The sequence below is a fragment of the Notamacropus eugenii genome, chromosome 5 (genome assembly GCF_028372415.1).
Source record: "Notamacropus eugenii isolate mMacEug1 chromosome 5, mMacEug1.pri_v2, whole genome shotgun sequence".
Classification (NCBI taxonomy): domain Eukaryota; kingdom Metazoa; phylum Chordata; class Mammalia; order Diprotodontia; family Macropodidae; genus Notamacropus; species Notamacropus eugenii.
Genome location: NC_092876.1, coordinates 328,530,351 through 328,556,091, shown reverse-complemented (window position 1 = coordinate 328,556,091; position 25,741 = coordinate 328,530,351). Strand labels below are relative to the sequence as shown.

The 25,741-nt window shown below is 35.7% G+C and overlaps 1 protein-coding gene across 10 annotated transcripts in view; it reads right to left on the bottom strand.

The window, feature by feature from the left end:
* Positions 1-809: 809 nt before the first annotated feature.
* PIK3CB (phosphatidylinositol-4,5-bisphosphate 3-kinase catalytic subunit beta) overlaps positions 810-25,741 on the bottom strand; it is a 186,125-nt gene continuing 161,193 nt past the window's right edge. For 9 of the 10 annotated variants that reach the window (XM_072613527.1, XM_072613529.1, XM_072613533.1 and 6 more), the window contains 8 exons: positions 20,088-20,266; positions 18,740-18,849; positions 17,765-17,843; positions 12,014-12,181; positions 9,114-9,237; positions 7,651-7,796; positions 5,688-5,820; positions 810-2,128 (listed from right to left, as the gene is read on the bottom strand). In XM_072613527.1, the coding sequence (XP_072469628.1) occupies positions 1,991-2,128; positions 5,688-5,820; positions 7,651-7,796; positions 9,114-9,237; positions 12,014-12,181; positions 17,765-17,843; positions 18,740-18,849; positions 20,088-20,266 (1,077 nt within the window). In that variant the 3' untranslated portion in view covers positions 810-1,990. The remainder of the gene's footprint in view (positions 2,129-5,687; positions 5,821-7,650; positions 7,797-9,113; positions 9,238-12,013; positions 12,182-17,764; positions 17,844-18,739; positions 18,850-20,087; positions 20,267-25,741) is intronic. The other variant, XM_072613534.1, reaches the window with a different exon arrangement.

Genomic DNA, 25,741 nt, shown 5'->3' with positions numbered 1-25,741 from the left:
AGGTGTACTCTGGTCTATGAAGTTTCTATTACAAGCCAGGTAGAATCCTTTGGGTGAAAGACATTCCATAGATGATTGCCCTATAGAAAGGGACTCAAGAGGCTCCCCAGGCTAACTTCTGTTGAGAAATAAACACAGTTCCTTAGGGTTCACCCAACTACTGAGGCTGCTCCAAGAGTGAGACAAACATGATGACGTTCAAACTTACAGGCTTTCACTGAAGCCTGCCAAAGAGTTATGCATTTGCATTTATTTCTTCTCTTTCACCCCTCCCTCAAACGAACAAATGAAGTAAAGAGCTAAGCAGGAAAGTGAGAGCTGTTGTTCTTGGAAGCTACGTAAGAAAAGAGGGTGTGGCTTTGAGACATTTTTTTCACGTGGCCAAGCCAACTCGGCCATTTCTGAAAAGTCAGTTGTCTCTCTGTCTTAACCCAGGTAATGCTGACCCTGGGGAGAGAGGAATCCAAGGCAGTGCAGACTTCATTGTATTTTGGTTTGTCCACTGATTGGTCTGGACCCTCTAAAAAGACAATGAATCTGTTCTATGAACAAAAGAAAACAATTTTTAATCAAACTTCAATGGAAAACACATTAGTTGAAGGGTAAACATATCTTGTTAATTTCCTGCCTTCCATTCCGACATCATGGAATGAGAGTGACCAGTATTGTTTGGAGAACAGGCAGCAGCTTAGATGGATCTCTTGGTGCTCACTGGAGCACACATTTTACACACTTAAACCAGTAGTTCCTATTGCACATATTGAAACTGCTCTCCACTTAGCACCCTAAAAATCTGGTACCTCAGCAAATAACTTGAAAAAAATCCAATTTATTATGCAGCTACTAAAAGCTGAACACATATTCTGCAAAAAATCATGTTGTTAGAAGTTTTAATAAATACAACAAGAAGAGGTCTGAGACTATTCACTGGCATTTAAAAAAAAATACTGAATTTCAGGTTGGGAATTTATTTCATAAATAGTTTCCTTGTCTTTTGTTGCCTTTATTTTTTGGTACAGTTGCTCAAGTATTATCCCCCATGTAGCTCACTCTTTCATACACATACAGTACATAAATCCTGTGTCAACATACGCTTCATTAGGGAAGTAGCTGGAAGAACTGGATCAGGCAGTTAGTTACCAGAAAGGAATGTGGAGAAAAAAGCCCTGCTTTTGGCAAAAACAAAAATCCCAGGCTGAAGAAAACCAAAGGCAACATTTCTGAAATACTCCTGTTTTTTACACACACACACAGACATACACAGACACACACACACACACTCTCACACACACACACACACACACATGTGGGCACATGCGCTTGCGCATGCGAATACACATGTATATATACATGTGTGTGTATATATGAACATGTCATATTTGCCACACCATTAGATTTTCAGCAAGTTCTGATGGAATGATACCATGGTATAGAAACATCAAAAAAAAAAAAAATCAACAGCTTTCCACAGGTTTGACTTAAAAAAAAAAAAAATACATCATAATCTTAAGGTTGCACAAAGACACCCTTCTTTCAAAGTCCCATTTTGAACATAAAAACAGCCACTGGTCCCATAACTGGTGTGTCTAAAGTCCTTGGCTGAGTTAGAATACTTTGTCACAATACAGAAAATGAATATTTACATCACTGTTTAAAAGTACCAAACTTTTTAAAAGAAGAAAACATCTAGTAGCTTTCTGCGTGCAAAGTCAGCAAGTGATTATCCAGGATGCTGGCGGATTTTGTGTTGGGTCTTTGTCAATCAGTCAGTAGAGTGCAATCATCAAGGATCATTCAGGTTAGGCTGGGTAATTTTTTTCTTTTAAACTTGGTGTTCCAGGATTTTGTTCCCTTTTTAATTAATACTTATCGTCAGGGCAGTGTTCAGTTTAGTGCAAATCCAAAATGAAAGCCAAACTAAACAAACCAAACTAAACCATAACAACAGCCAAAGAACAACAAAAAACATGGGCAGAGAAGCTGGCACTCATTAAGACCGGTAATCTTTCCTCATGGTGTGAGCCATCCAGTTTACTTTAGTAGTCCAACTTTCCCTGAGCGCCTCATCAAATTTCTGCTTAAATTGCTTTAGTGCTTCTTCCTCACTCTTCCCCAAGGCCAAAGAGTCCTAAAGAACAAAAACGAACAAATCAGTAGATGAATGCTTGCATGGATCAATTCTGAGTTGACCCTTAACACAAAACTGAGTACATATACTACATCAATGGTCAGTTCAGTTCAATTCACCTCCTATGAGCATGGCAAGCAGCACTGTACTAAAGCTTAAAACTGCACCAAGACTTTGGGGACACCCTGGTGAAGGATGAAGGCTCTGTTTACATGGAACATGCCATCTAGTAGTTCTTTCCAAGAGTTTGTACAAATAAGATCCCTTATAAAGCCTAAGTTTTTTTTCACTAATGCTTCATTTATTTATATAACATTAATAATCCTTATATGTAATATTTGTGGGGCAGAAGGCAACAAGAAAAATCTAAGGTTAAGTTAGAAGCTAATCTCTTATTAAATGCTACTTAATAAAATATCCATTAGAACTTGTGAACACTATAGTTTGTATTCCTCCTCTGATCGATATGTGATTTATGTGTATAAATAAAATATGAATTAACTAAAGATGTGATGAACAACAATAACGTCCTAGGTAAAAAGGCTGATAACCTTTCAGAAGGGGATGCCAGACTGTTGATTTTTTGCATGAGAGGGGAGGGAACAGTGAAAGACAATTCTGGAGTCTGTAGATGGCCACAGAGTGGCAAGAAAACACCTGAGGCAGAATACAAAGAAATGACTGTGGGACAGAGAAAGGAAAAGGGAGAAGGGTCACAGGTCCACTGAAAACCATCCAAACTGTTGCCTTCCGCTGAATGCTGATCCGCAGCCTAGGCTCTTATAAACAAAAGAGTCTAGGTTTGCTTGGGTGATTACCTACAGGGACATTTTGGTACTGTATCTTAATTAGAAGGCCACTTTTTTCACCTACGCTCAAAGTGTAGCCTATGACCCAGGCCAGACTGAATGAAAAAATTTATATCATATGTAATATATTAATGATATATTACTATACCAAAGTATTAATTAATATATTATTACATATAATCTTTTATGTTCATCAGAAGGCAATGGATTGAAAAAAGGAAACAAAAGTTAGAAATGATTCATTTCTAAGGTATTTATCTGAGGCTATCATAGCTTTGCCTCAGCTATGTACTTATACATATGTATTTGATTAACTGTATTAAAGTTGTTTATCAGAAGCAGGCAGGGGAACGACCCATTAAGACCCTGGTACAACACTGGTGAGGGAGGAACCACCTGCTAATTGCAGAGAAAGATAATTCAAGGGAGATAATTAACTACAGGATACTTAAGGAGGTGGGATGGGGATACTACAGGAAAATCCAAAGGGAATATGAAATTGGTAAATACAATTTTTTAGCAGCAGAATGAGATATAGCATGGTCAGGGGCACTTGAGAGTTGTGAGGGCTCTCTGAAATCAGAAGCAGATATAGACACAATGCCTTGGTGTATCCTGGGTTTCCCTTTCTTGTGTCTAGGTTTTGTTTGCCTCTACAGAGTCCCTTGGTTCAAGTGAGTTTCAGGAAAATACATTCTATGTTTATCTTCTTGGGAGCACCTTGAATGTGTTTTGGGGGATGCCAAAAGAAAATGCAGTGGCAGTAGCGGTAGTGTGGAAACATGAACATTGTGCCTCTCACAAAGGAAATCAATCAATGAAAGAACAAAATCTCTCTTCAGGCTCACATGCACATCTGAACTATTCAAGGCAGTTGGGATTCCCCTTTGTCCAGAGCTTGTGCCTCTGACAGAATTTCTAACTAATTTGCTTATTATGGAACTTAGCAAAAAACCACTACCGAGATGTTTACTAAACAATGCAATATAGAAAAAGATGATAAATTAGCTTCAATGGAGAAAAGGGCTAGCTTGTAAATTAATTACCTGTTTCCAAAAATACCATAATAAATCCAAGTTTTTTGACTTTTATGAATAAGATTTTTCTAGTTAAAACTTCTAAGTGCCTGATCTTCCTAGCAAGAGTTTGGAGGAACATAATGAAGTTCATGATCACAAGGTCTTGAAATTTTATGCTTCTATCAGTATTTCAACTTACATAGAAATTTCAATCAATACCTGACAATATTTGACCATTCAAATAGCAAGCATTTATTAAGTGCCTACTATGTTCCAGGGAACAACATAATAAAATCGTTATCCTCTAGGAGCTTGCATCCTACTGATGAGAGTCAACATCTACACGGAAAAGAAAGTACAATATAATTTGCAGAGTTATAGGCTGTAATCACTTATGGGAAGAAGAAACGTTTTGTGGTGAGAGGTGGTAGCAGTGCAGAATTGTGGGAGGTCAGAAGTGTCACCAGTGGCAGTGAGGGTGGGCAAGAGAGTCTGTGGTGGTGCTGGAGGAAGGGGACGGCAAACTGTGGACAGGCTGGCCTACCCAGAACTGAGTGTGTGTCAAGGGAAGGTAGAAAACAAGTGTGGAACGCAATCTGTAAAAGGCTTTAGATGCTACTCTGACAAACTTGTGTTTTATCCAATAATAATTGGATAAATTATCTGCCTAATAATTTGGAACATCTTGGAAATAATAGTAATAATGTGACACAGGTAACTGTAGCTAATGTTAAGGTTGCAGTCCAAGGGGTCTAGTAAACGTATCTACAAGAGAAACTTAACTACATGTTTTAACAGCTAAATGTGTAATGTAGCCTCTTCCAAGTCATTTTGGGGAAATACAAAATCCTTCCAAAAGTGTAAAGATTTACCAAATATACTGTTTACTTTATTTCTTCACTTTTTCTTTTTTAAAAGGTTTAATTCAATATAATTTTATTTTCAGCTCCAAAATTCTCTCCTCTTTCCTCTATCCCTCCACTGAGAAGGCAAGAAAAAGAATAACTAGTAAAAATAGGTATACCCATGCAAAACCAATTTCCACATCTGCCATATTCCAAGGGGTAAAAGGAAGAAATAGAAGAAAATGTGCTTCAATCTGCTCTCTAAGTCCATCAGTTCTTTATCTAGAAGTAGACAGCACACGTCACCATGAATCTTCTGTAATTATGGTTGGTCGTTGTGTTGTTCAGAGTTACTAAGTCTTTCAAAGTCGATTATCTGTATAACGTTGCTTTTACTCCATAACCTGTCCTGATTATGTTCACTTCATTTTGCATCAGTGTCTACAGGTTCTCCTAGGTTTTTCGGAAACCATCTCTATCATTTCTTATAGCACAATAGTATTCCATCACAGTCACACAGTATCATTTGTTCAGCCATTTCCCAATAGAGAGGCAGCCCCTCAGAATTTACAGTTCTTTGCTACCAGAAAAAGAGGTACCATAAATATTTTTGTACATATGGGCCCTTTTCTGCTTTCTTTGATCACTTTGGAGTATGGACCCTCTGGAGCATGGTATCATCAAGTCAAAGGATAAGTTTAGTTTATTAGCCTTTGGGGCACATCAAAATGTTTTTGAAAGGCCACTCTTTACCCCCCCACCCCCACCCCCAGCCATACAGTTTTTCCCACCTTGGGATAGATATTTTGGTAATCAGTTACTACAACAGATGTTTAGTCAAGATTTAGGAATGGAATCCTGCATGTATACACAGTGAAATTCTTACCTTAAGATACTGTATATCCTTGACTGAGGTGAGCTCCGGAAGCCCTGCAGTCAACATCAGGGCAAACAGAGTGATAAAGAGATTCCCATGCCTTCGTAAAATCAGGTAAGCCTCTTCACAGCACTTACGGAACCTTCAGGTAGCACAGCAATTCACATGGGTATGGCAAAGGAGAGACAGAGCATGTATCAGAAAAGAACTCTGATGGATTCTTGGCTTTCTAATATGCTATAAACGACTATGATTATACTTTCATTAGAAACTTTCATTTTGATTGATGAAAAAAAATCCACTCAATTATCAGCTATGAAATAAATCAGTCTAATGACTAAGCACGTGATGACATGTTTTTCTCTAAATTTTATATGTGGCATTGAGGTGGCACAATAGAAAGAGAGCTAGACCTGGAGTTGGGAAGGCCTAAATTGAAATCCTTCTTCTGAGCTGGACAAGTCACTTAACTTGTTTGCCTCAGTTTTCTCAACTGTAAACTGGGGATAATAAAAGGACCTGTCTCCCAGGATCAAATGAGAATCAAGTGGAACAATATTTGCAAAGTGCTAAGTATAGTGCTGGGTACAATGCAAGTACTTTATGATTGCAAGATAGTGTTACTGTTGTTACTATTAACAAGGATAATAGACATTACCGTCCATCTAGCATGACTAGAGTTTGGTACTTAATTAGACTTGAGTGGATAATGATATTTGGTTTCTTTAGCTGCTAGAGGGTTCTGCATGCTGTGTTACATACATGGGGCTTGTAAATGATATGAATGTTATCAGCTGAATGCTATATATACTTAATATATATATATATAAAATACATATGGAGACATTTCTGTGCAAGTTGTGTTGTATATATTTTGTATATAAAATCATTCAGTGTCATTCAAACCAAATGGAATTATTGGCTTTGATTTCAGATAAGCAGGATAAACAGATACTAACAAAAGAGTGTACAAATTCTGTTTTCTCACAGATTTATCAAAGTCGTGTCTTTTGTATTTTTAATTTTTTATTATGAATTTAGTCACCCATAACCCTGACAACACTGAGGCCTGAATAGGAAACCTGTGGATATCTTTTTTACTGGTTTTTGTTTTTTTAAAGTACTTATCAAATTTAACACAGTAAGAAAAAAGTTCCTGCTTGTGTCCTCTTCTGAATTTCTGTTTTCTTCTGTGTATTTTTAAATGTTTAATTCATGATCTTTTTTGAATCACTATCATCACCCATGAATTCAATCCCCCTAGAACAAATTCAAGTTTGCAATGCTATAATCTTCCCCATGTGCTATACACTGTGATGATGTATTTTTTTTAAATTATATTTTATAACAAGAATAGGTAATTTCACCAACAACACTAAGGACTTCTTAAAAACTGCATTATTGTTTCAGTTGATTATGAATAGCTTTGGGTGGTTTTTTACATTTATAATGCTCAAGAATATAAAAGAAGCTGCTCTTTACCCTACTATTAATAGATGAAATTATAAGGTCACTTATGTAACATATATAAACACAAAGGTATATCCATAATTAAGGTGATTTTTCCCTCCTTCTGGTTCATAGTAAACATGCGCCATCTCTTTAAGTTAGACTAATTAGTCTAATGTTTATCACTAGATAAATCATAGGACTACAGAACATTAGAACTATATTGAATCTTAGAGATCACCTAGTCCAACCAATTCATTTTACAGATGAAGCTATTGGAACACAGAGAAATGCAATTCTGGGTGATTTTAGATTAGCTACAAACATCTAAGCTAATTCTAGACTTTAAGTTCTGGGTTTAAGGAACTGAATGAAAATAGTATATTAATTCACTTTCAGGCAAATGGACTCAAAAAGCTAACCTTTTCCCCAAATAGAAACATTGAATAGGAAATGCTGAATCCAGCTGGCCAGATAAGAAAGCATTAGACATATTTAACCTTGACATCAGGGACATACTCACCGGTTAAACTTTTCTGTGTTTCCTGTTTTTCCTTGCTGAATGACATGAATGAAATCATAGGTAAGAATGAAAGGCACTCGTTCCCGTTTAATGCCAAATTTTGACTTGAAGTTTCCAAGAATATGTCCAAAATCGATGTGGAAGAGCTAGCAAAACAAATGGAATTTCATTTTCCCAGTCACTGGACTATATTTTGCTGATGTGTTTCCAATGGAAAGACAAATGTCTCTTAGAAGTTGCAAGCCTGATATAAGATGCTTTACCTCAGTTCCTTATTCTGTTCATAACAGTCCATGGGTTCCTTTTCCCTTAGGAAAGGAGGTTTTTTTTGAACATTTCTAAATTTAAAAAAAAGAAACCCCTAGGTTCTTAAAAGCAGTATATATGAAACAACATGTATATAGTGAGAAGGAAAAGTACAGTTTTAGCAATAAGGCAACTTTCCATTCCTACCTTTCAAGAAGTATTGCTAACTAAATTACCAATAATTCACAAGGAAGAAATATTGCTGTAGGACTCTTCAGTGACAGAAGGCATTTATATCACTCCAAAGCTTGTTTTATCTATGAACATGTATGGCTCAGTCAGAACAGATCTACTAGAAGTTTCAGATTCTACATATCCTTTGCCTATAGGAAATTAAAACAGGCTTATTTAATTTCATTAAGGCTTTTTTTCCTAGTAAAGTCCTGAACCATTTTTGTATCTCAGGAAACTTAAGTAAAAATAACACAACACACAAAATATTCTTATTTTTATTCATTTGACTAAAAAATGATTTTGTGTACAAACATGAATCACAGTGATTCATAACTGAGGAAAATTTCACAAGCAAAGGAAGATATTTCATAATGAACAATCTAGCTTAAATCTGTTCTCAATGCTAAACACAAAACAGTACTCTAATTGTGAAACTGTCCACATCAAGATTTCTCAGTGAAAACCATGACCCTTAAGAAGTCACGGGAACATTAGAAGGAGAAGAAATGGGGACTGATTATGGTTCAACTGACACATCTCAGCCCTGCCTCCTTCTTCCTACTCAGACCTCATTAGCACCCCAGTACATGTTGACTTTATATTCCATTATTTATTGAGGAATTCACTCCTTCCCTTGCCATTATCTCTCCTCATCTCTATCCTTACTCAATTCATGTGGAACTATATTCATTTTAAACTCCCACCTTAAGTGGATAGACCCAGGTAATTTTAATCAAAATGTCTCAATGACATTGTTACAAATGAATAGAAATCATGGCAGTCATGAAGCACATAGGCATAGGATCTGGGATAGAATGAACTTTACCTCAGAGAAGATTTAGAATGAAAACCTAAGGCTAAGAGTTGGTCAGTTTGTCTAGAATTTCTATAAGGAATGGTGTAATACCTTCGGGGACATATGATAGCAGCAATAACTCAGTATTCTTGGGGTTTCCACTGAAAGATAACAGATAGCAACTTACCTGTCCAGTCTTCCTGACCATGATATTGTCACTATGTCTATCACCAATCCCTAAGACGTAGGAAGCTACACAGTAGCCAGCACAGGAGAGAGTGAACTCTTCAATGGCTTGATCTAAGTAATCCCTAAAACAAGTCAACACGAAACAAAAGGCATATTTAGGCCACTTATGCTACGTAGTGTCTAACATATACTGTAACAGGTGCAGCTAATACAAAGAGGAAACTGCATTCAAAAGCTCAAAAAAGAAATAAGTATACAAATAACTCTAACACCTGAGTTAGGCTTCGAAGGAAGAGAAAAGTTTGAACAGATAAAAGAGATGGAAGAAGAGCACATACTTCATTAAAAGCATGAAGTACAGTCTTCCTGACCACATCCCCAGTATTTTACAGTGTAAGCAAAGGCATGGAGACAGGAGGATAGCATGAGTGTGGCTATAATGGAGAGGACATGAAAGTAAATATTATCAAATAAGAATAGAAAAAAAAGTATAGACAAATTGCAAATGGTCTTCAATGCCAGGTCTGGTAGTTTGAACTTTATATGGTTGGCAATAAGAAAGCATGTAGAGCCATGCACTTGAGGTATAGTGTGAAGTACGTATTAGGGCAGAGAGAGATTATAGGCATCTGTCAGAAAGTGTCAACAATAGTATAGCTGAAATATATGGCACCTAACTTAAGTTAGTATCAATGGAAATAGAAAGAAAGGAATAGATATGAAAGTAATATCTACTGGCAAATATATGACGTAGAAGAGGTAAGTCGTGAAGAGTAATTCATTTTGGGATACAAGAATTTACCTAAGAGATGTTCAAGAAAGGAACATGACAGATGCTGGAGAGGATGTGGAAAAAGATAGCAGCACTTATGCATTGTTGGTGGAGTTGTGAACTGGTTAACCATTCTGGAGAACAATTTGGAACTATGTCCAAAGGGCTATAACTGTGCAAATACCCTTTGAGCCAGAAATACCAATTAGGTCTGTATCTCAAAGTGTTCAAAGAAAAGGGAAAAGGACTTATGTGTACAAAAACATTTATGGTAGTTCTTTTTTGTTGTGGTAAAGAATTGGAAATTGAAGGGATGCTCATAACTTGGGGAATGGCTGAACAATTTGTAGCATATGATTGGGATGGAATACTATTGTGCTACAAGAAATGATGAGAGAGATGTTTTCAGAAAAAAATTCAAGACTTATATGACCTGGTGAAAAGCAAAGTGAGTAGAACTATGAAAACATCAGTAACATCAGCAAATTTTATGATGATCAACTGTGAAACACTTAGTTTCTCTAATCAATATACTGATTTAAGACAATTCTAAAGGAATCATGATGAAAAATGCTATTTACCTGCTGAAAGAGAAGTGATGAACTCTAATACAGATTAAAGCATTTTCTTTTCATTTTATTTTGCTTGCTTTTTTTTTGGCAATGTGGCTAATATGGAAATATGTTTTGGATGACTTCACATGTATGATGGATATCATTCTGCTTGCCTTCTCAACGATTAGCAGAGGGAATGGAAGGTAGAGAGAGAATTTAGAACTCTAAATTTTTTTTAAAAAAATGAATTTTATGAATAAATATATAAATGAATAAGAGACTCATTTATTCATTTTTTTTTTTTAAAGATGCTAGGATGAGTGTTAGATTGAGAGGTATGGCATGATGCTAGTACAATGGAGAAAAATTAGAAGTTAACACATGCACGGTGGGTCTAAAATATGAAAGTAGAAGCATTAAAAGACAGTGAATAATTGTGTAACTCATGCTATTTCTAAAGAGAATTGTGTAGATTTGTGAGAAAGGGCAATCAATGTGTCCTAAACCTAAAGAAAACACAAATATATCATAAAAGGTAGGTTTTGCTTGATGATTAAACCTTGGGGGATGAGAATGGGTCTTTTGAATATTTTTAATCAACATGGAAATTAGGCCCTAAATTCCTGAGCATTAAATACTATAGTTCTACAGTCTTATCTAAGTCATAGTTTAAAATGAATATAGATCCCTTCTAGAAACCATCAGTACCAATAATTTCCAGTTTCTTGGATTTTGCTTTAGATTAAAGTATATTTCCAAAAAAAAAAAATTATATCCTAACCATGAAACCCTTAGTCAAGCTTTGGAATTTGATCTATATAAGGCACAATTCATTAGTAATTCTAGTAACAGCTAGCATTTATGTAGCACTTCAAGTTTTCCAAAGCATTTTACAAACACTCGTTCTCTCCTCACAACAATTCAATTATTATTGCCATTTCATGGATGAGAAAAGTGAGACAGAGAGAGATTAAGTGGTTTGCCACATAGACAGGAAGTGTCTGAGGCCACATCTGAACTCAGACCTTCCTGATTCCAAGCCTAACATTCCATCATCTGTGCCACCTACCTGTCTGTAACAAATACAAAGATTGTAGGAAAGATACTATAATTCCACTGTGATCTAGCCAGATTAGTTAACATTTATAAAGCATCTACAGTGTCAGGCACATTACTGGACATTAAGAATACAAAGACAAACCTGGCTAAATGACATCAATACTCTTTTTCTGTTCATCTCTAGGGCAGAATCACAAATATCAGAGTGGGGTAAGACCTCAATGGCCATGGAGTCCAACCACTATTTACAAAAAATTCCCTCTACAACATGCTAAACAAAAAGTGATCCAGGCTGTACAAGAAGACATTCAAATGAAAGGTCATTCATCCATTTCCTAAGGTGGTCCCTTCTACTTCTTGTTCACTCTGCTACAAAATTTTCTCAAACCTAACTTTTGTCTCCTTACAATGCTAACATAACAATAAACTTTCTTCAGAGCTGTTACTTACAAAGCTGTTTTGAAAGCATGATGATGATTAGTAAAAAAAAAAAAAAAAAAAGAATAAACTAACCCAGAATTGTATTCTTTAAGCCAATTTAAAAGAGCATCTTTATTGAAGGCAGCTGTAGCAGCAACATTACTACTGTTCAGCTGAATATCGGCAATTGTTTCAGACGTACTAACAACTTCAATCAGGCCAGAGCGGTCTCCTGTTGCTAAACAACCATATGGCAGCATTCTAAAAGAAAAACACATTGATATATTTTTAGGAAACATGAGAAGTCGGACAGTATTCAAATAACTTATGTGAAGGTTAGGTCAATGAAATCTTTTATTTTTCCCTTAATATGCAAAAATAAACAAACATGTCAGTTATAGCCTCCCCTAACCTCCTTTTATGATATTACTGTCACAAGAAAATTAGAATACTTTTACTTTCTACTAAGAAGTAATTCCCTTAGGAAGGCAATTGGGGGAGCTATTTAATGTAATTTCCTTGATATGCTAAGCCAGCAGGCTAGAGGCTAATACAACAAATAAAGGGGAAATCTACTTCAGAGACTGAGACAGCAACACGATCTTTAATGTACTTTTTAAAAAAACATATCTAGATAGAAAAAATGCAACTCATTTTCTCAGTGTTCTAAAGTCAGAAGCAAGTTAGTCATAAGAAGCTTTGTAAAAAGAAACTTATTTTTCTAATCAAAATAAATTAAAGCCTGTATTTGCATGACTAATTAACTCTAAAAAACAGCAAAGGCATATATGTATGCAACAGAGCTCACAAGTTTGTCGCTCTTTCACCCTGAAGCAGAGGCCCCACTAGATACTCCCAGTAGACCCTGCTCTCTTTGAATGTGGCCCCTGCGTGTCATCTCTAACTCTTATGTCCTTTTGGGCACATGATTATTTCCTTCTCTTCCCTACTCTGTCCTCACTCATACACTCAGAGGCCAGGTTCTCCCAAACCAAGGAACACCCTTCCACTCCTTAGTAGATAATTCTACAAGTTTCAGTGACTGAAAAAAATCTATCACCTAGTATTTTATGGTGATGGTAGAAATATATAAATCAGTTTAAATATGGTCTCTGTATCTCTGGTAAAGGAATACACATTCTCTCTCCTTCTTCTGGTTCTTCTCCTTCTCTCTCTCTCTCCTTATCCCCCTCTCCAAATCTGGTGATAGGATAAAGAGATTGTCCTCCTTTTCATTCAGTTTTAGCCATATTTTCTGGTCAGATCACACCTGAAGTTGTCTAGGATCTACATTTCAGGTAGGACACTGATAAACTGGAGATCAGTACAGGAGAACAATCAAGATAAAGTGCCTTGAAATCATGCCATATGAAGATAACCTCAAAAAAGTGGAGATGTTAACCTGGAAAAAACCTAACAGGGACATTTTAATCATCTTGAACCTTAAGGGTTATCATGCTTAAGATACATTAGATTTATTCTCTTTGGTTCTAAAGATCAGAAAAGGGTGAATCTGGGCATGAAGAAAGGAAAAATTTCCTAAGAATGAGAACTACCCAAAACGAGAGTGGGTTTCCCCCTTCACCAGAGGTCTTGAAGGGTATGTTGGGGAGGGTATTCTTGTTCAGGTATGGGCTGAACTAGATAGCCTCCCTCCTAACATTCCTTCCACGTCTGAGAATTAGTGTTTCAGATGCTTGGAGACTTGGTATGGGAAAAGAAATTTCAAAAATCCTTTTTGGCACACCTGAATTTTATTATTCTAGGAACACTTGACTTTGTTACTAGATGTTGAGGACTCATATCACCAAAAGTACTTCCAGGATAGGTATGACAAGAAACCATAAGACATACAGCATAAGATTAAATTTTAACAGTTTTGATAATGGCACTGTTCAGTCTTCTAAGCTAGAAACCATAGATTCTTTTCCTTCAGTGAATCTGTTGTTAATTTTTAGCACTTCTTCTCTTAATCTTGCCTCTTATCCATTCTTCCTCTTCATTTCCCCTGCCATGATAATTCAGCCAGGCCCACATCACTTTGAACCTTCCTATCTACAGAACTCTTCTAGACAGTCCCCCTCTCTACTTTCTTTTCCAAGCAAACCTGTAATGCCTTTTTCAGAAGACAATGATTTCATTAGATCACTCCTCTGTTCAATAACTTCTAATGAAAACCAAATTCTTTTGCTTGGTTCCATCCTACCTAACTATCCTTGTATTCTACTACTGAATCTATTTTAGTTAAATGAGCCTCCTCATTCCCTCTACCCTCAGCCCTCTCCTGGCCCTGTATTGTAGATATATGCTATACCCTGGAAAAACACTATAGTTAAGTAAAATAATGTAACTTAATAATTTACATCTGGGGTATTCTGCCAAAAGGCATTATAATGGAATGACATAATGTTACTGGGTGGGGTGCGTGCGTGCGTGCGTGCGTGCGTGCGTGCGTGCGTGTGTGTGTGTGTGTAACATTATCTGAGTTTTCCCTTTCTTATTCTGCTTTCTATGCCTTTGCTTCTACCACTCCCCTTTCTTGCCTCTTCCTGGCTACTGTAAATGCGATTCATCCTTCTAATATCACCCTCCCCATTTCCTCCAAGAAATCTTTCCTCATTGCTCCCTGTTGATCTCTCATTCATTTTAATTTACGGTCCATAAAACTTGCTTTGGAATTTTTGTATCTCTTTGCTGACAGTACTTCTAGAATATTTCTCATGTGTTTCATCCTCTCACTATACTGTAAATTTTTGAGGGCAGCATTGTACTTTATGCTTCTCTTGTTTTTTACATGGGACTGAGCAGTATTAAATAATAATAACTGCTGAATAAACAATGGTTAAATTTAAGTCAAATGGGTGCAACACAATTTCTGGTTGCAAGTATCATCAAGATAGAAAATGTTCCCAACAAGTTACTAGGCAGTTAAGTAAACACTTAAGAATAAATATCCCACTTAGTATAGAATAGCTTGAGATGATCTGATTAGAAATATGGGTAGGATTCAAGAAGAATAATAAGAAAGAATCAGGGGTTTGCATGCAAATATGAACTTTGACTCTCAAATTTACGAAAATCCCCACCTCTTCTTTAATTCCATTGGATCTAAATTTCCTGTTTATAAATGGGAATAATGGTTTGTCCTAGGTATGTGGTATGGCTTTGTTCTGGATCACACAGCAGACTTATGAATCATTTAAAAACACCTAATAATCAACCAAATTATTCATCTAAATTCAAATCTGAGCTTGATGGAACTCAACCAAGAATGATTAGATTCCTGTAAAATAAAATATATTTTGAATATACTTTACTATAAAAAATAAAGTCATGGCATTATTTATAGCAAAATGTTATTTATCCTTGAGAACAACATAGCAGTAAAAAGAGGGAACACTTCCAACAATATTCTCATAAATATGTTACTAAGGAAAGAAAAGCATAAAGTCAAGTTATACCCCTCAGAAACTAAGGACACTGATTTGTAGCTTAAGAAAATGGATTTGTTTCCTTTGGTTGAAGTGAGTCCACTGAGAATACTAAGAAAAAAGAAATTAATCTCAGGCTGCCTGGATAGCCTCACAGTCTAACATGAAGGCCAGGAAAAATGAATTTACATTTTTCTATAGGAAGAGAACCTAATGCATGCTTTCTTATTCAATGGAGGCCTTAAAAATGGATCTACACTAAATGTTGAATGAGGTCAACTTTTTGGTGTCTATTCTTTGTTTCATGTTGGGAAAACCACTAATCACTTGATAGGAGCTCTTGGAGCAGTCAGATGTTTCTTTTATATTCTGTCTGCAAACTACCCACCCTCTGTTTTCTACATGACAGTCATCCAAGAAACACTTGTAAAGGTTACTACAAAAGTAAGAGTTCTTGCATTCCTTTTCTAAAGATGTATTTAGTAGATACTTTTTCCTTTTGAAAAAAATTTTCTCTGTATCAGGTACAGAGAACAATTGTGGAACATGTCAATTTTCTCAGTTCCTCATTATGTTTATGCAAAAAGGCAATAAGCTCTAACATAAAGTCACTACTGGCCATCCTCATCATAACATGACATATGTGAATGAAGTGGTGATAGATCAAAGTGCAATTTGCCCCTTTTTTGGCCTTTTGTCACATGTCACTTATGCAGCCAAACTGGGCACAAGCCCAATAATGTCTTTGAAAAAGCAGGCAGTGATGGAAACTCCTCAGCCCCTTGAGGATCAAATGCTTATAAACAGAAGGGAAAAAAACCAACATCCTTATCAGAGAAATGATTTGGCAGAAATCAGATTAAGGATAAATATTTGGTGTCTTGTCTATTTCTTCGGGACTTCATCGCATCCAGTCTCTGTATGTAAACTTCTTTTAAGGATACCAGCAGTACTACAAGCAAATGTAATTTGCACTTCCATCTTTATAATGTTGTGGCATTCACATCCTCTTCGGCCTATTAATCTAGTAAATCTTTAGCTATGACACACTGATAAAAAATTTTGAAACGCACAAAAGAAGCACAGAGCAGGCAGAAAGAGCACAGACTTAGAAGCCCCAGGTGGGAATTCAAGTTCTGTCACTTCCCTGTCAAGGGATTTTTAGCTGAATTTTTTATCCTAGCAGAGCCTTTGTTTGCTAATCTAAAACATGGAGTCAAACACATGCACTCCAAACCTTATAAAAGATTAAGCAATTATCCAGTGAGAAAATGTACTGTGAAAGTGCTCTGTAACCACAGATAGACATAAGTCAACTGTTTTTATTGTACTGTATTTTAGGAAAGCATATCAATCATATATATCAGCACAATGAATGACAGGCAAGAAATCTGAATTCCAGGCTTATCTCTATCAAATGGATCAAAGAATAAAAAAGTATTTAAGCTAATTCAAACCCAGAAAGACTGAAGAATAAAACTGCTTTATAAAATTCCATTTTTAATACCTTTTCCTGCAACTAACTAATCTCACCATTAGAAGTGAACTGCAGCCTTTCAAAAAGGAGAGGAAAGCCTATTTCTGCAGGTCCTATTCTAAAAGATTACAGTAAGATTTAGTTTTATTAAATCATATAGTGAGTTCATGTATATTACTTATCACCATATAGCCAACATGGATGGTGATATAACTGAAGAATACTGAACTTGAAGTCAACTAACTTGACTATTTGAGTTTGAGGGCTGTACAGAGAGAGAAAAAAATATAAAATGGTAAGTTAACAAATAGGAATATAAAACTTCAATAAATACAACTAATGAAAAATATCCCTGAGTAATTCTATTATTAGTTTTTTCTTTCTGGAAGGTGTTTATCTAAGGTAAAGACAGAGATCTTCAAGGACAAAAATGGGTAAAGTCAAGACTGTTGCTACCACTTACATATTCCCACGTTGTGCTCACAAAGCCACAAGCCAGTTTTCAACTGTTATCTGACAATGTCATGCAGGATGGTGGAACCTGAGCTACATCTTACCACTCAGATATGTGAATAAAATCTGTTGTTGTGCGGTCTTTTTCTATTACAAATCTACTTTTTTTCTACTTCCTATTTCTTTTCCACTAATTGAGAAAAAACAAAACAAAATACTTTTAACAAATATGTATAATCAAGCAAAATAATTCCTGCATTAGTAAATCTAATGCTATTACTACCAGAACTCTGACAGTTTTAGAACACTAGGTGTAAGCAAGAGGAAATCAAAGGGAAGACTGGAGTAAAGGTTCCCTTATTCTCCATGAAATAAGGATTGCATTTTCAATTTTTGTTTAGGTGAAAAGCCTAAAAATGGTAGATAAATGAAAAAAGAGTAATATAGATTCGGCCAAGAAATGGATTCATTACAATTCCTTACCGGAGATCTAATCCAGCCTCTTTCCAAAGTAAATCCATTAACCGCAACATCTGGAGTGTCAACATATCTTGTCGTAGATCTAGAAGAAAAGAGTGCTTTATTTGTGCTTTTGGTTTACTATGCTTAATTAACTATCAAAGTGTGGCAGCAAAATGTGTCTGAAAATAGGAGCAAGAATTTACCAGTTACAAAGGATCATAGTAGTATTACAAAATACAATTGTTATATAACATATTAGTCTGTGCTGCATCTGTCACTTCTTGGTTTTGTGACACCAGACAACTCAATACCCTTACTTAGCAGTTGTAAAATTAAGAAGTTAAATTATATGAAAGGTTTCCATTCCTATTATAGTACAATTCCAAAAATAGCTAGTTACTGAGCAGGCCCTCATGTGTCTTTCTATCAAAATGCCATTTGACATTGTTCATCCAATTATTAAGAACTTACTGAGCACTAAATATTTGGTAGGTATTAGTAATACCTTTTTTTTTAAACAGATTTTCCCCAAGGTTCAACTCTTGGTCCTTTAGTATTACTTCTTAGTCCAATGTATAATGTAACTGTTTTACTCTGCAGGTTTGCTTTAAGAGTTGCACCTGAAGGTCTTAAAAGTCATGTTTCAAACTGGTGTTGAGGTTTGTTGCTCCTATATTATCTACTTTTTATTTATGAACACGCCAAAAAAAATTTTTTTTTCATATAATAGAGACAAATGTAGCTGTATATTCAAATTAAGGCTTCTAAAATATTTTAACACAGCTTCATTAAATAAACAGGTAAACATGCTGAATATCCTTGGTTGGTGTGACTGTCTTAGAAGTCCTTATTTTTAAGAACCAAAAAAACCCCAAAAAACCACCCCCAAAAACCTCCATCTTGTTTCACTCCACAAATACCTAAATAGACATATCGACCAAAAGATGACAATAGGCAATGATTTATATAAACCTGAAGAATGAAATAGGGACTTACCATCTCCATTCTTGAAAATGATACCCACTGGATCTCCTCCAAATACCTTGTTGTTGTATACTATTCTCAGAGGCTTCATTTTAGAATCCATGTACTTGCACTTCTCAACACTAATAAAAGACAAATATCAACAGGAAAATTCAGCTTTAAAGAAATGGTAAGATCATTCTGCATGAGTTACTGGGTTCAAGTAGCCCAAGCAACTGTTCACTCTGAGTGAGCAGGAAATGAGCTCAAAACATAAAGAAAGATCATTCCACCTCAGCAACAAAGGCTCCACAAGAACAGACTTGGTGGCCAGAATGTAGCACTAAGCCAATGGCATAGATTCACAAAATACAAGGATTTTTCATAATGCTTCATATTGGGAGCACTTTCAATGGCTGGACTGGATCAAATTGAATTTTGAGACACTTTATTTTGTACTGTCTTCATCTTTCTTTCTAATAATCCCTCAGAGTTCCCTCCATTTTTTTCATGACTCAATCATCTTTCTGTATTACCATCAATCTGTATTATATTGAACAGCTTCAAAATCAGAAAAAATATTCATTAGCTTCAAAACAGACTTATAACAAAGATATTCTGACTTCTTAAGGAAGAAAGGTTTTAGGATTTAGATATCCCATAGAGCATATATCATGTTAAGACAATTTTCATTTTTAGCACGTTTACATAAATCAATATTTCATGATAGAGGCATAAAGTTTTTCAGAGACTGTACTTTACAGCACAATAGACAATATATTGATTTCATGGGATTCCTGATTTAAATTGCATTTCATTTTCAATTTTCAGGGAGTAACAACAATATTCATAGTTTATTTACATGTAATTAAATGGAATTGATCATTTTTAGAATATCACTTTCCTAAAGCCATAAGTATATTTTACAAGAATTTAAATATTTACCATTCCACACTAAGTACATAGTCCACTTATATTCCGAATCTAGTTCAAGAATATGATCTTATATCTATATCTTATATATAGCTAGAAATATATATATAGCTAGATCTTATATATAGCTAGAAATACCTTTAGTTGACAGAACTCAGATTTACAGAAATGGCTGATTTTATGCCACTTCAAATACCTCCTTAGAATCAGTTGATAAAGGTCCCTGAGTTAAAAGACTACTGTCAGCATTTACATCACAAATAGATGGATCTTAACTTTCTAATGAAACCTAGAGAACTTTCTGAGAATATGATTATGAAGGAAAAAATACATTGAATATAGTAATTCAAATATTAGAAAGAAAACCAAGTTCATAGAATGTAGGTTAAGAAACCCATGATCTGTATGATCCATTTTCCATTTGAAAGGAGAATAGTCCATTACTTACTAAAGTTCAGAGAGTATGACACAAGGATTCAAAGGTGATTGAAGATCAGAAAGGGCTTCTCGGTAAGCATTTTGTTTTAAGCATGTGTGCATTGCCTCTCTTCCTTTTGCTTTGTTTAACTTCACTGCATTCAATTTAATTAAATTGTTTAAGGTCTTCAGCTTATTAAGAGCTTCAACCTGAAATGTAAGTTTCAAGAGATTAATTACTAAGAAAAGGAAAAAAATCAAATTAACATTTTACCTCCTTTCTCCTCCCTCCCCCCTTAAAAAAACAAAACAAAAAAATCTTGTAAAATTAATTTAGGAAGAATATTAAAAAAAGAACAGAGGTGAAGCTAAAATGGCAGAGGAGCAAGAAGTATAAAGAAGTTCCTATCAAAATTCCTCCAAAGAGATTTAGACAATGTACCAAACTGAATCCTGATTGGGAATCCAAGAAAAAAGTCAAGTTTCTAATTTAAGTCTGCATAGGGAGATAGAGGGAGAAGTATATGGACACTGATGATAGGGTCTGGAAAAAAATGCAGTACAGAAAACATTCCAAGACCCATACCCCAGAGTAAGATGAGGTACCAGATCCACAGCAGGTAAGACCTTGTGTAGGTCCTGGAACAAGTGCCAACTGGCAGCTTTGTCTTTCACTACTTAATGGACACACATTGTGGGATGGCATTCTGGGGTAAGGAGATGTCACAGGCTTTAGGCTGTATACCAAACAAGGAAGAAGTTCAGAAACAATCAGAAGGAGTATAGGTCAGATCCCAGGAGTGGAATGAAGTTTCACTTCTACTTTCTAGACCAATCTGACACTAACAGAAGAATACAGGTGGCTGACAGGGGCTGAAAGGACCCAAAGACAGGTCAGGAACTTCAAAAGCTCAGTCCAGGATGGCAGTGATCAGACTTTGCCTGAATCTGGCCATTTTGGGACCACAAAACTTTTCAGGTCTTCAGTCTTAGCCATTTCTAAAATCGTGAACACTCGATGCTACAAGAAAGCAACAACAGGACCGACCCAGGCCTTTACTCCAGAAATATGCGGAGCCAAGCTAACGTAGTGCTTATAATGCTCATCATCCTGATCAGCAGCAATGTCACCTATAACATTTACATGGAGCTTATTATGTGCCAAGTCAGAAAGCAAGCTGGGAAAATGACCAAAACAGCAACAAAAGAATCCCATCATAAAAAAGCTATTATGGTAACAGGGAAAACCAAAACACAGAAAGAAAAGAATAACTCCAAAACATACACAAGTGAAGTCTAAAAGAAAAACACAGCTTAGACAGAAATTAAACTAGACTTTGTGGAAGAGACTGAATAACAATTTTTAAAAGTTAATTTAAAAAAAATAAATGAAGTGATAGCTAGAAGAAAAAACTGGAGAAGAAATGAGAGCTATGGAAGAAAAAATTAGAAAGAGAATCAACAGCTTGGCACAAGATGTGCAAAACCTTGCCCAAATAACAAACTCCTTGAAAATAAGAATGGACTAAAAAGAAGTCAATGATTCCATGAGGCAACAAAAAATATTAAAACCAAGTCGAAAGACTAAAAAACACCCCCTGAAAATGTAAAGATATCTATCTCCTAACAAAAAGAAATTACTTTGAAAACAGATTATGAAGAAAAAAATTATGAATCATTAGATTATCTGAAAGCTATGACACGCCCCTCCCCCCCCCCCCCCAAAGCCCTAGATACATTTCAAGAAATCTTAAGATAAAACTGTCCAGATCTTAGAATGAGAAGGGGAAATGGGAATAGAAAGAATTCATTGATCAAGTCCTGGAAGAAACCTCAAAATGAAAATTCCTAGAAATATGACAGTCAAAATCCAGAGCTCCCATATCACAGAAAAAATATACTCAGGATAACACACACTTTAGCATCCACCACAAAAACGGAACAGAGAGCTTGGAATATAATATTCCAGTAGGCAAAGGATATAGTTTAAAGTCAAGAATAACTAGCAAAAAAAGAATATAATGGTATGGGGGGGAGGGGAAGAACCTTTAATGAAGTAGAGAACTTTCAAATATTCCTGATGAAAAGACTGGAGCTTCATTCAAACACAAGAATTAAGAGAAACATAAAAAGGTAAACAGGAAAGGATAATGATAAAAGATATACTGCTTCCATTCTAATATGGAAAAATGATAAATATGTCCCCTCTGAACCCTATCATCATCAGAGATCATAAAGGCAATGTAACCAGGAAGACAAGGGAGCGATTCTATTATGTCTTGATCTTAAAAGAAAAATGGACAGAGCGGAGAAGAGAATACATTGTGGGGGCTAGGGGAAAGAGGAGGTTAGGGAAAATTCTCATATAATCAGGGAGCACAAGTAGACATCTATAAAAACAAGGAGGAAAGAGTGGGTGGAGTGGTTGACTTTTGAACTTACTTTCATCTGAACTAGTCAAAAGAGGGGAAAAGACACACAGAGAGCTAGGTACAGAAATACATTTCATTTAACAGAGAGATAGGAAGGAAAGGGGAGGAGGAGGAGGAATTAGAGGGAGAGTAGATATAGGCAGGGATTAGTCCGAAGAAAAACAAACTAAGGATGTACAAAAATACTTATAGCTCTTTTTGAGCTGGCAAAGAATCGCAATCTGAGGAGTATTCATCATTTGGGGAAATGGCTGAACAAGTAATGGTATGGAAAATGGAATATAAATGGTACTGTAAGAAATGAAGGAGATTTTACCTAAAAGCATAAACCAGCACATGAATATTTCCAATCATCTTCAAAGATCTGCAGAGTCTAACTTAGGCAAAGAAGGTATCTAGGGGAAAAGTTGTTGTTCTTAAGGATAATAATAATAGCATTTACATAACAATTTAAGGTTTGCAAAGTACTTTACAAATATCTCATAAGATCCTCATAACTCTAGGAAGTATTATATTATCCCCATCTTACAGATGAGGAAACTAAGGCTGAGAGAAGTGAAATGACTTGCCCAAATGGCTGAAACTAAATTCGAACTCAGGCCTTCCAAATCCAGGTGTAGTGCTTTATCCACTGTGCCTCCTAGCTTCCCCATATCACTAATTTATTCAAGATGGGCCACAAGCAATAAAGAACAAAATTCACACTAGGCCTCTTCAGGGTACAATTTAATTTGCAAAAATTTAAAAGATGATACTATGTGCAATACACTGTGTCAGATATTGGGGTAGATTCTAAGTTAACAAATAATCCTTGCCCAGAAGTAGACAATCTTATTAGGGTATATGGGCATGTAGATAGATAAACACAAGCTAGAATAAGTATGAGAAATAATACTTGCTGCCATGCCATGATTTCAGATGAAGGAGAGATAATTTTCACCCAGAAGGTAAAGACCAAGTGAAAGCTTCATGGAGGAGGCAGTATTTGATCTGGGTTTTGAATGACTGATTTATGAAAATCAAGTCAAGATACAGTGGTTAGGGAAATTAGAAGTAACTATACAGAGCCATGGCAGTAAAAAAAGAATGGAATTTGCTGAAAAATGGGGGGCAATACAGCAGAGGGTGTCTTTGTGGAATGATATAAAATAAAGACTAATGAGGTAGGTTGCAAATAGATTGCATAAGGTTTTGTATAATGGGTTAAGGAGTTCAGACTTTACTCAGAAGGCAAGGGAGATCTAAAGCCTTTAGAAAGAGGGCAGGGGACAGGTATCTGTAACATCATCAGGCTCGCATAGAGGGAAGAGTTTGGATCTAAGGGGGAAGGGGCATCAGAGGTAAGAAGTTTATCAGGAAGTTACTATAATTGGGGCAGGTGGAAACTGAGACTTGAGCTCACATGATGGCATTTGGAATAATGTAAAAGGGACAGGTGCACGAGTACCACTCTGGCAGAGACTGTACTCCATATTGGAAACTGACCCTCACATCCAAGGTGAAATCATCAACAAATTTCCTCTGTGTTTCGACCTTATTTGGTTCTAAAGTATGGGTCTACATTGAGATGTACAAGAAAGAGGGAAAAAGAAACAACACAAGGTATCATTATCAAGGAAATGTTATGTCACTAAAAATATGTTCTGTTACATTGTCACTGTGAGGAATTCTCAAAAAGACAGTCTCAATATTTCCACACATTTTGAAAAACAATGAATTTTGATGTAAAGATTCTGACATGTTACAGTAACTAACTGCAACACTTGATGGTTATTTTTCAGTTACCCTTTAAAAATAACAATTCTTAAAAAAAATCAGTGCTTTGATGCCTATTGCAATCTAACATTATGTAATCAAGATTTGTGACTGACAAACATTTTAGAATGTGTGAATTCAGGATAAATTTGAAGGTTTTAAAGATAAAAGTAAAGTCTGACCACCATTCAAGTTGAAATACCGAACCTTTTTTTTTTCTTTTTTGGACACAGCAAAGCAACAAAGTAGTAAGGGATCAAATGATGATAAAATGTTGCAGATAAGGACTGGTTTGTGTATGGATCAACCTCAAGAAGGTTAATGTCCCTCCCAGCTGGTTTCTGCTTCCTTTCCTTGTCCTCAGGGGAAATGCCCAGCTTCCCCCGCTGCAGACTATTAAAATGCTACCTATCACTACAAATTTATATTCTATACTTGACTCCTCCCCCTGATCAACTACACAGAAACACACAATCTTCTTTTGCAGTGAACTCCTACAGAACTTAAAAGTCTTAAGTATGTACATATATTACACAGGCATTTAATGTATATGCATGTAGTCTAAATTATAGGATGAACCTGAGGGCAGAAATATTGCTAACCTCCTGTAAAATTCACAAACAACTCCTCTTTAAACACTACCCACTCCAACAATTATTCTTGCTGTTCATCCATTTAACACTAGAAGGACAAAAATTTCAGAACACTTCAAAGGACCAAGCTGCACCACTTAATATATTTTGTATGAATGCATGGGGCCAAGATTTTTATTTCAAAGAAAAATTATTACATTTTAAAAATCAGCTACCAGCATGCGAACAAGCTAATTTGAATTTTTTCTTTAATTTCTAACTAATTAGGAATGAAATGCTAAAAGGGTTAAAATAAATGACCAATAAACTCAAAGGCAAAGAATTTCCAAGATAAAAGGGACTTCGAAATCTATCAGTTCAAACACTGTTATTCACAGAGGAGGACAATGAGGCCCGGAAAGCTTAAGAGATTTGCTCAAGGTCATATAGACAGTAAGTTGCAGAACATAGTTTAACTCAGGTTTTCTGATTTTAAGGGGCTTTTACTCCTGTAACGCATTTACACTAAATACACTGGTTCTCAGAAGGGGCATTGATATCAAAAGTCGCATAATGTGGCTTCATGATTACATTCACTTCTGATTCTTCTATCTGCAGACTGTATAAAAACGAAAAGGTAAGTATGGTGGAACAAAAGGTTCATTAATTATTTTTTTTAAGGACTGTAAAGGCAAACATCAATTATAGAAAGAAAAGAATGATTTGTAAAGATGAACACTACACCAAGGAAAGACTGCTCATCACCCAGTTAACTGCACCTGCTCCCCATCTTGAAAGTGAAAGACAAAATTCTTATCTATCTCAAGTGCTAAGAACATAAAATACAAAAATGTTTTCAATTCCAATTTAATTCATATATGCAATAAGTACTTATTAGTGCTTATTGTGGACACTACTATGCTAGG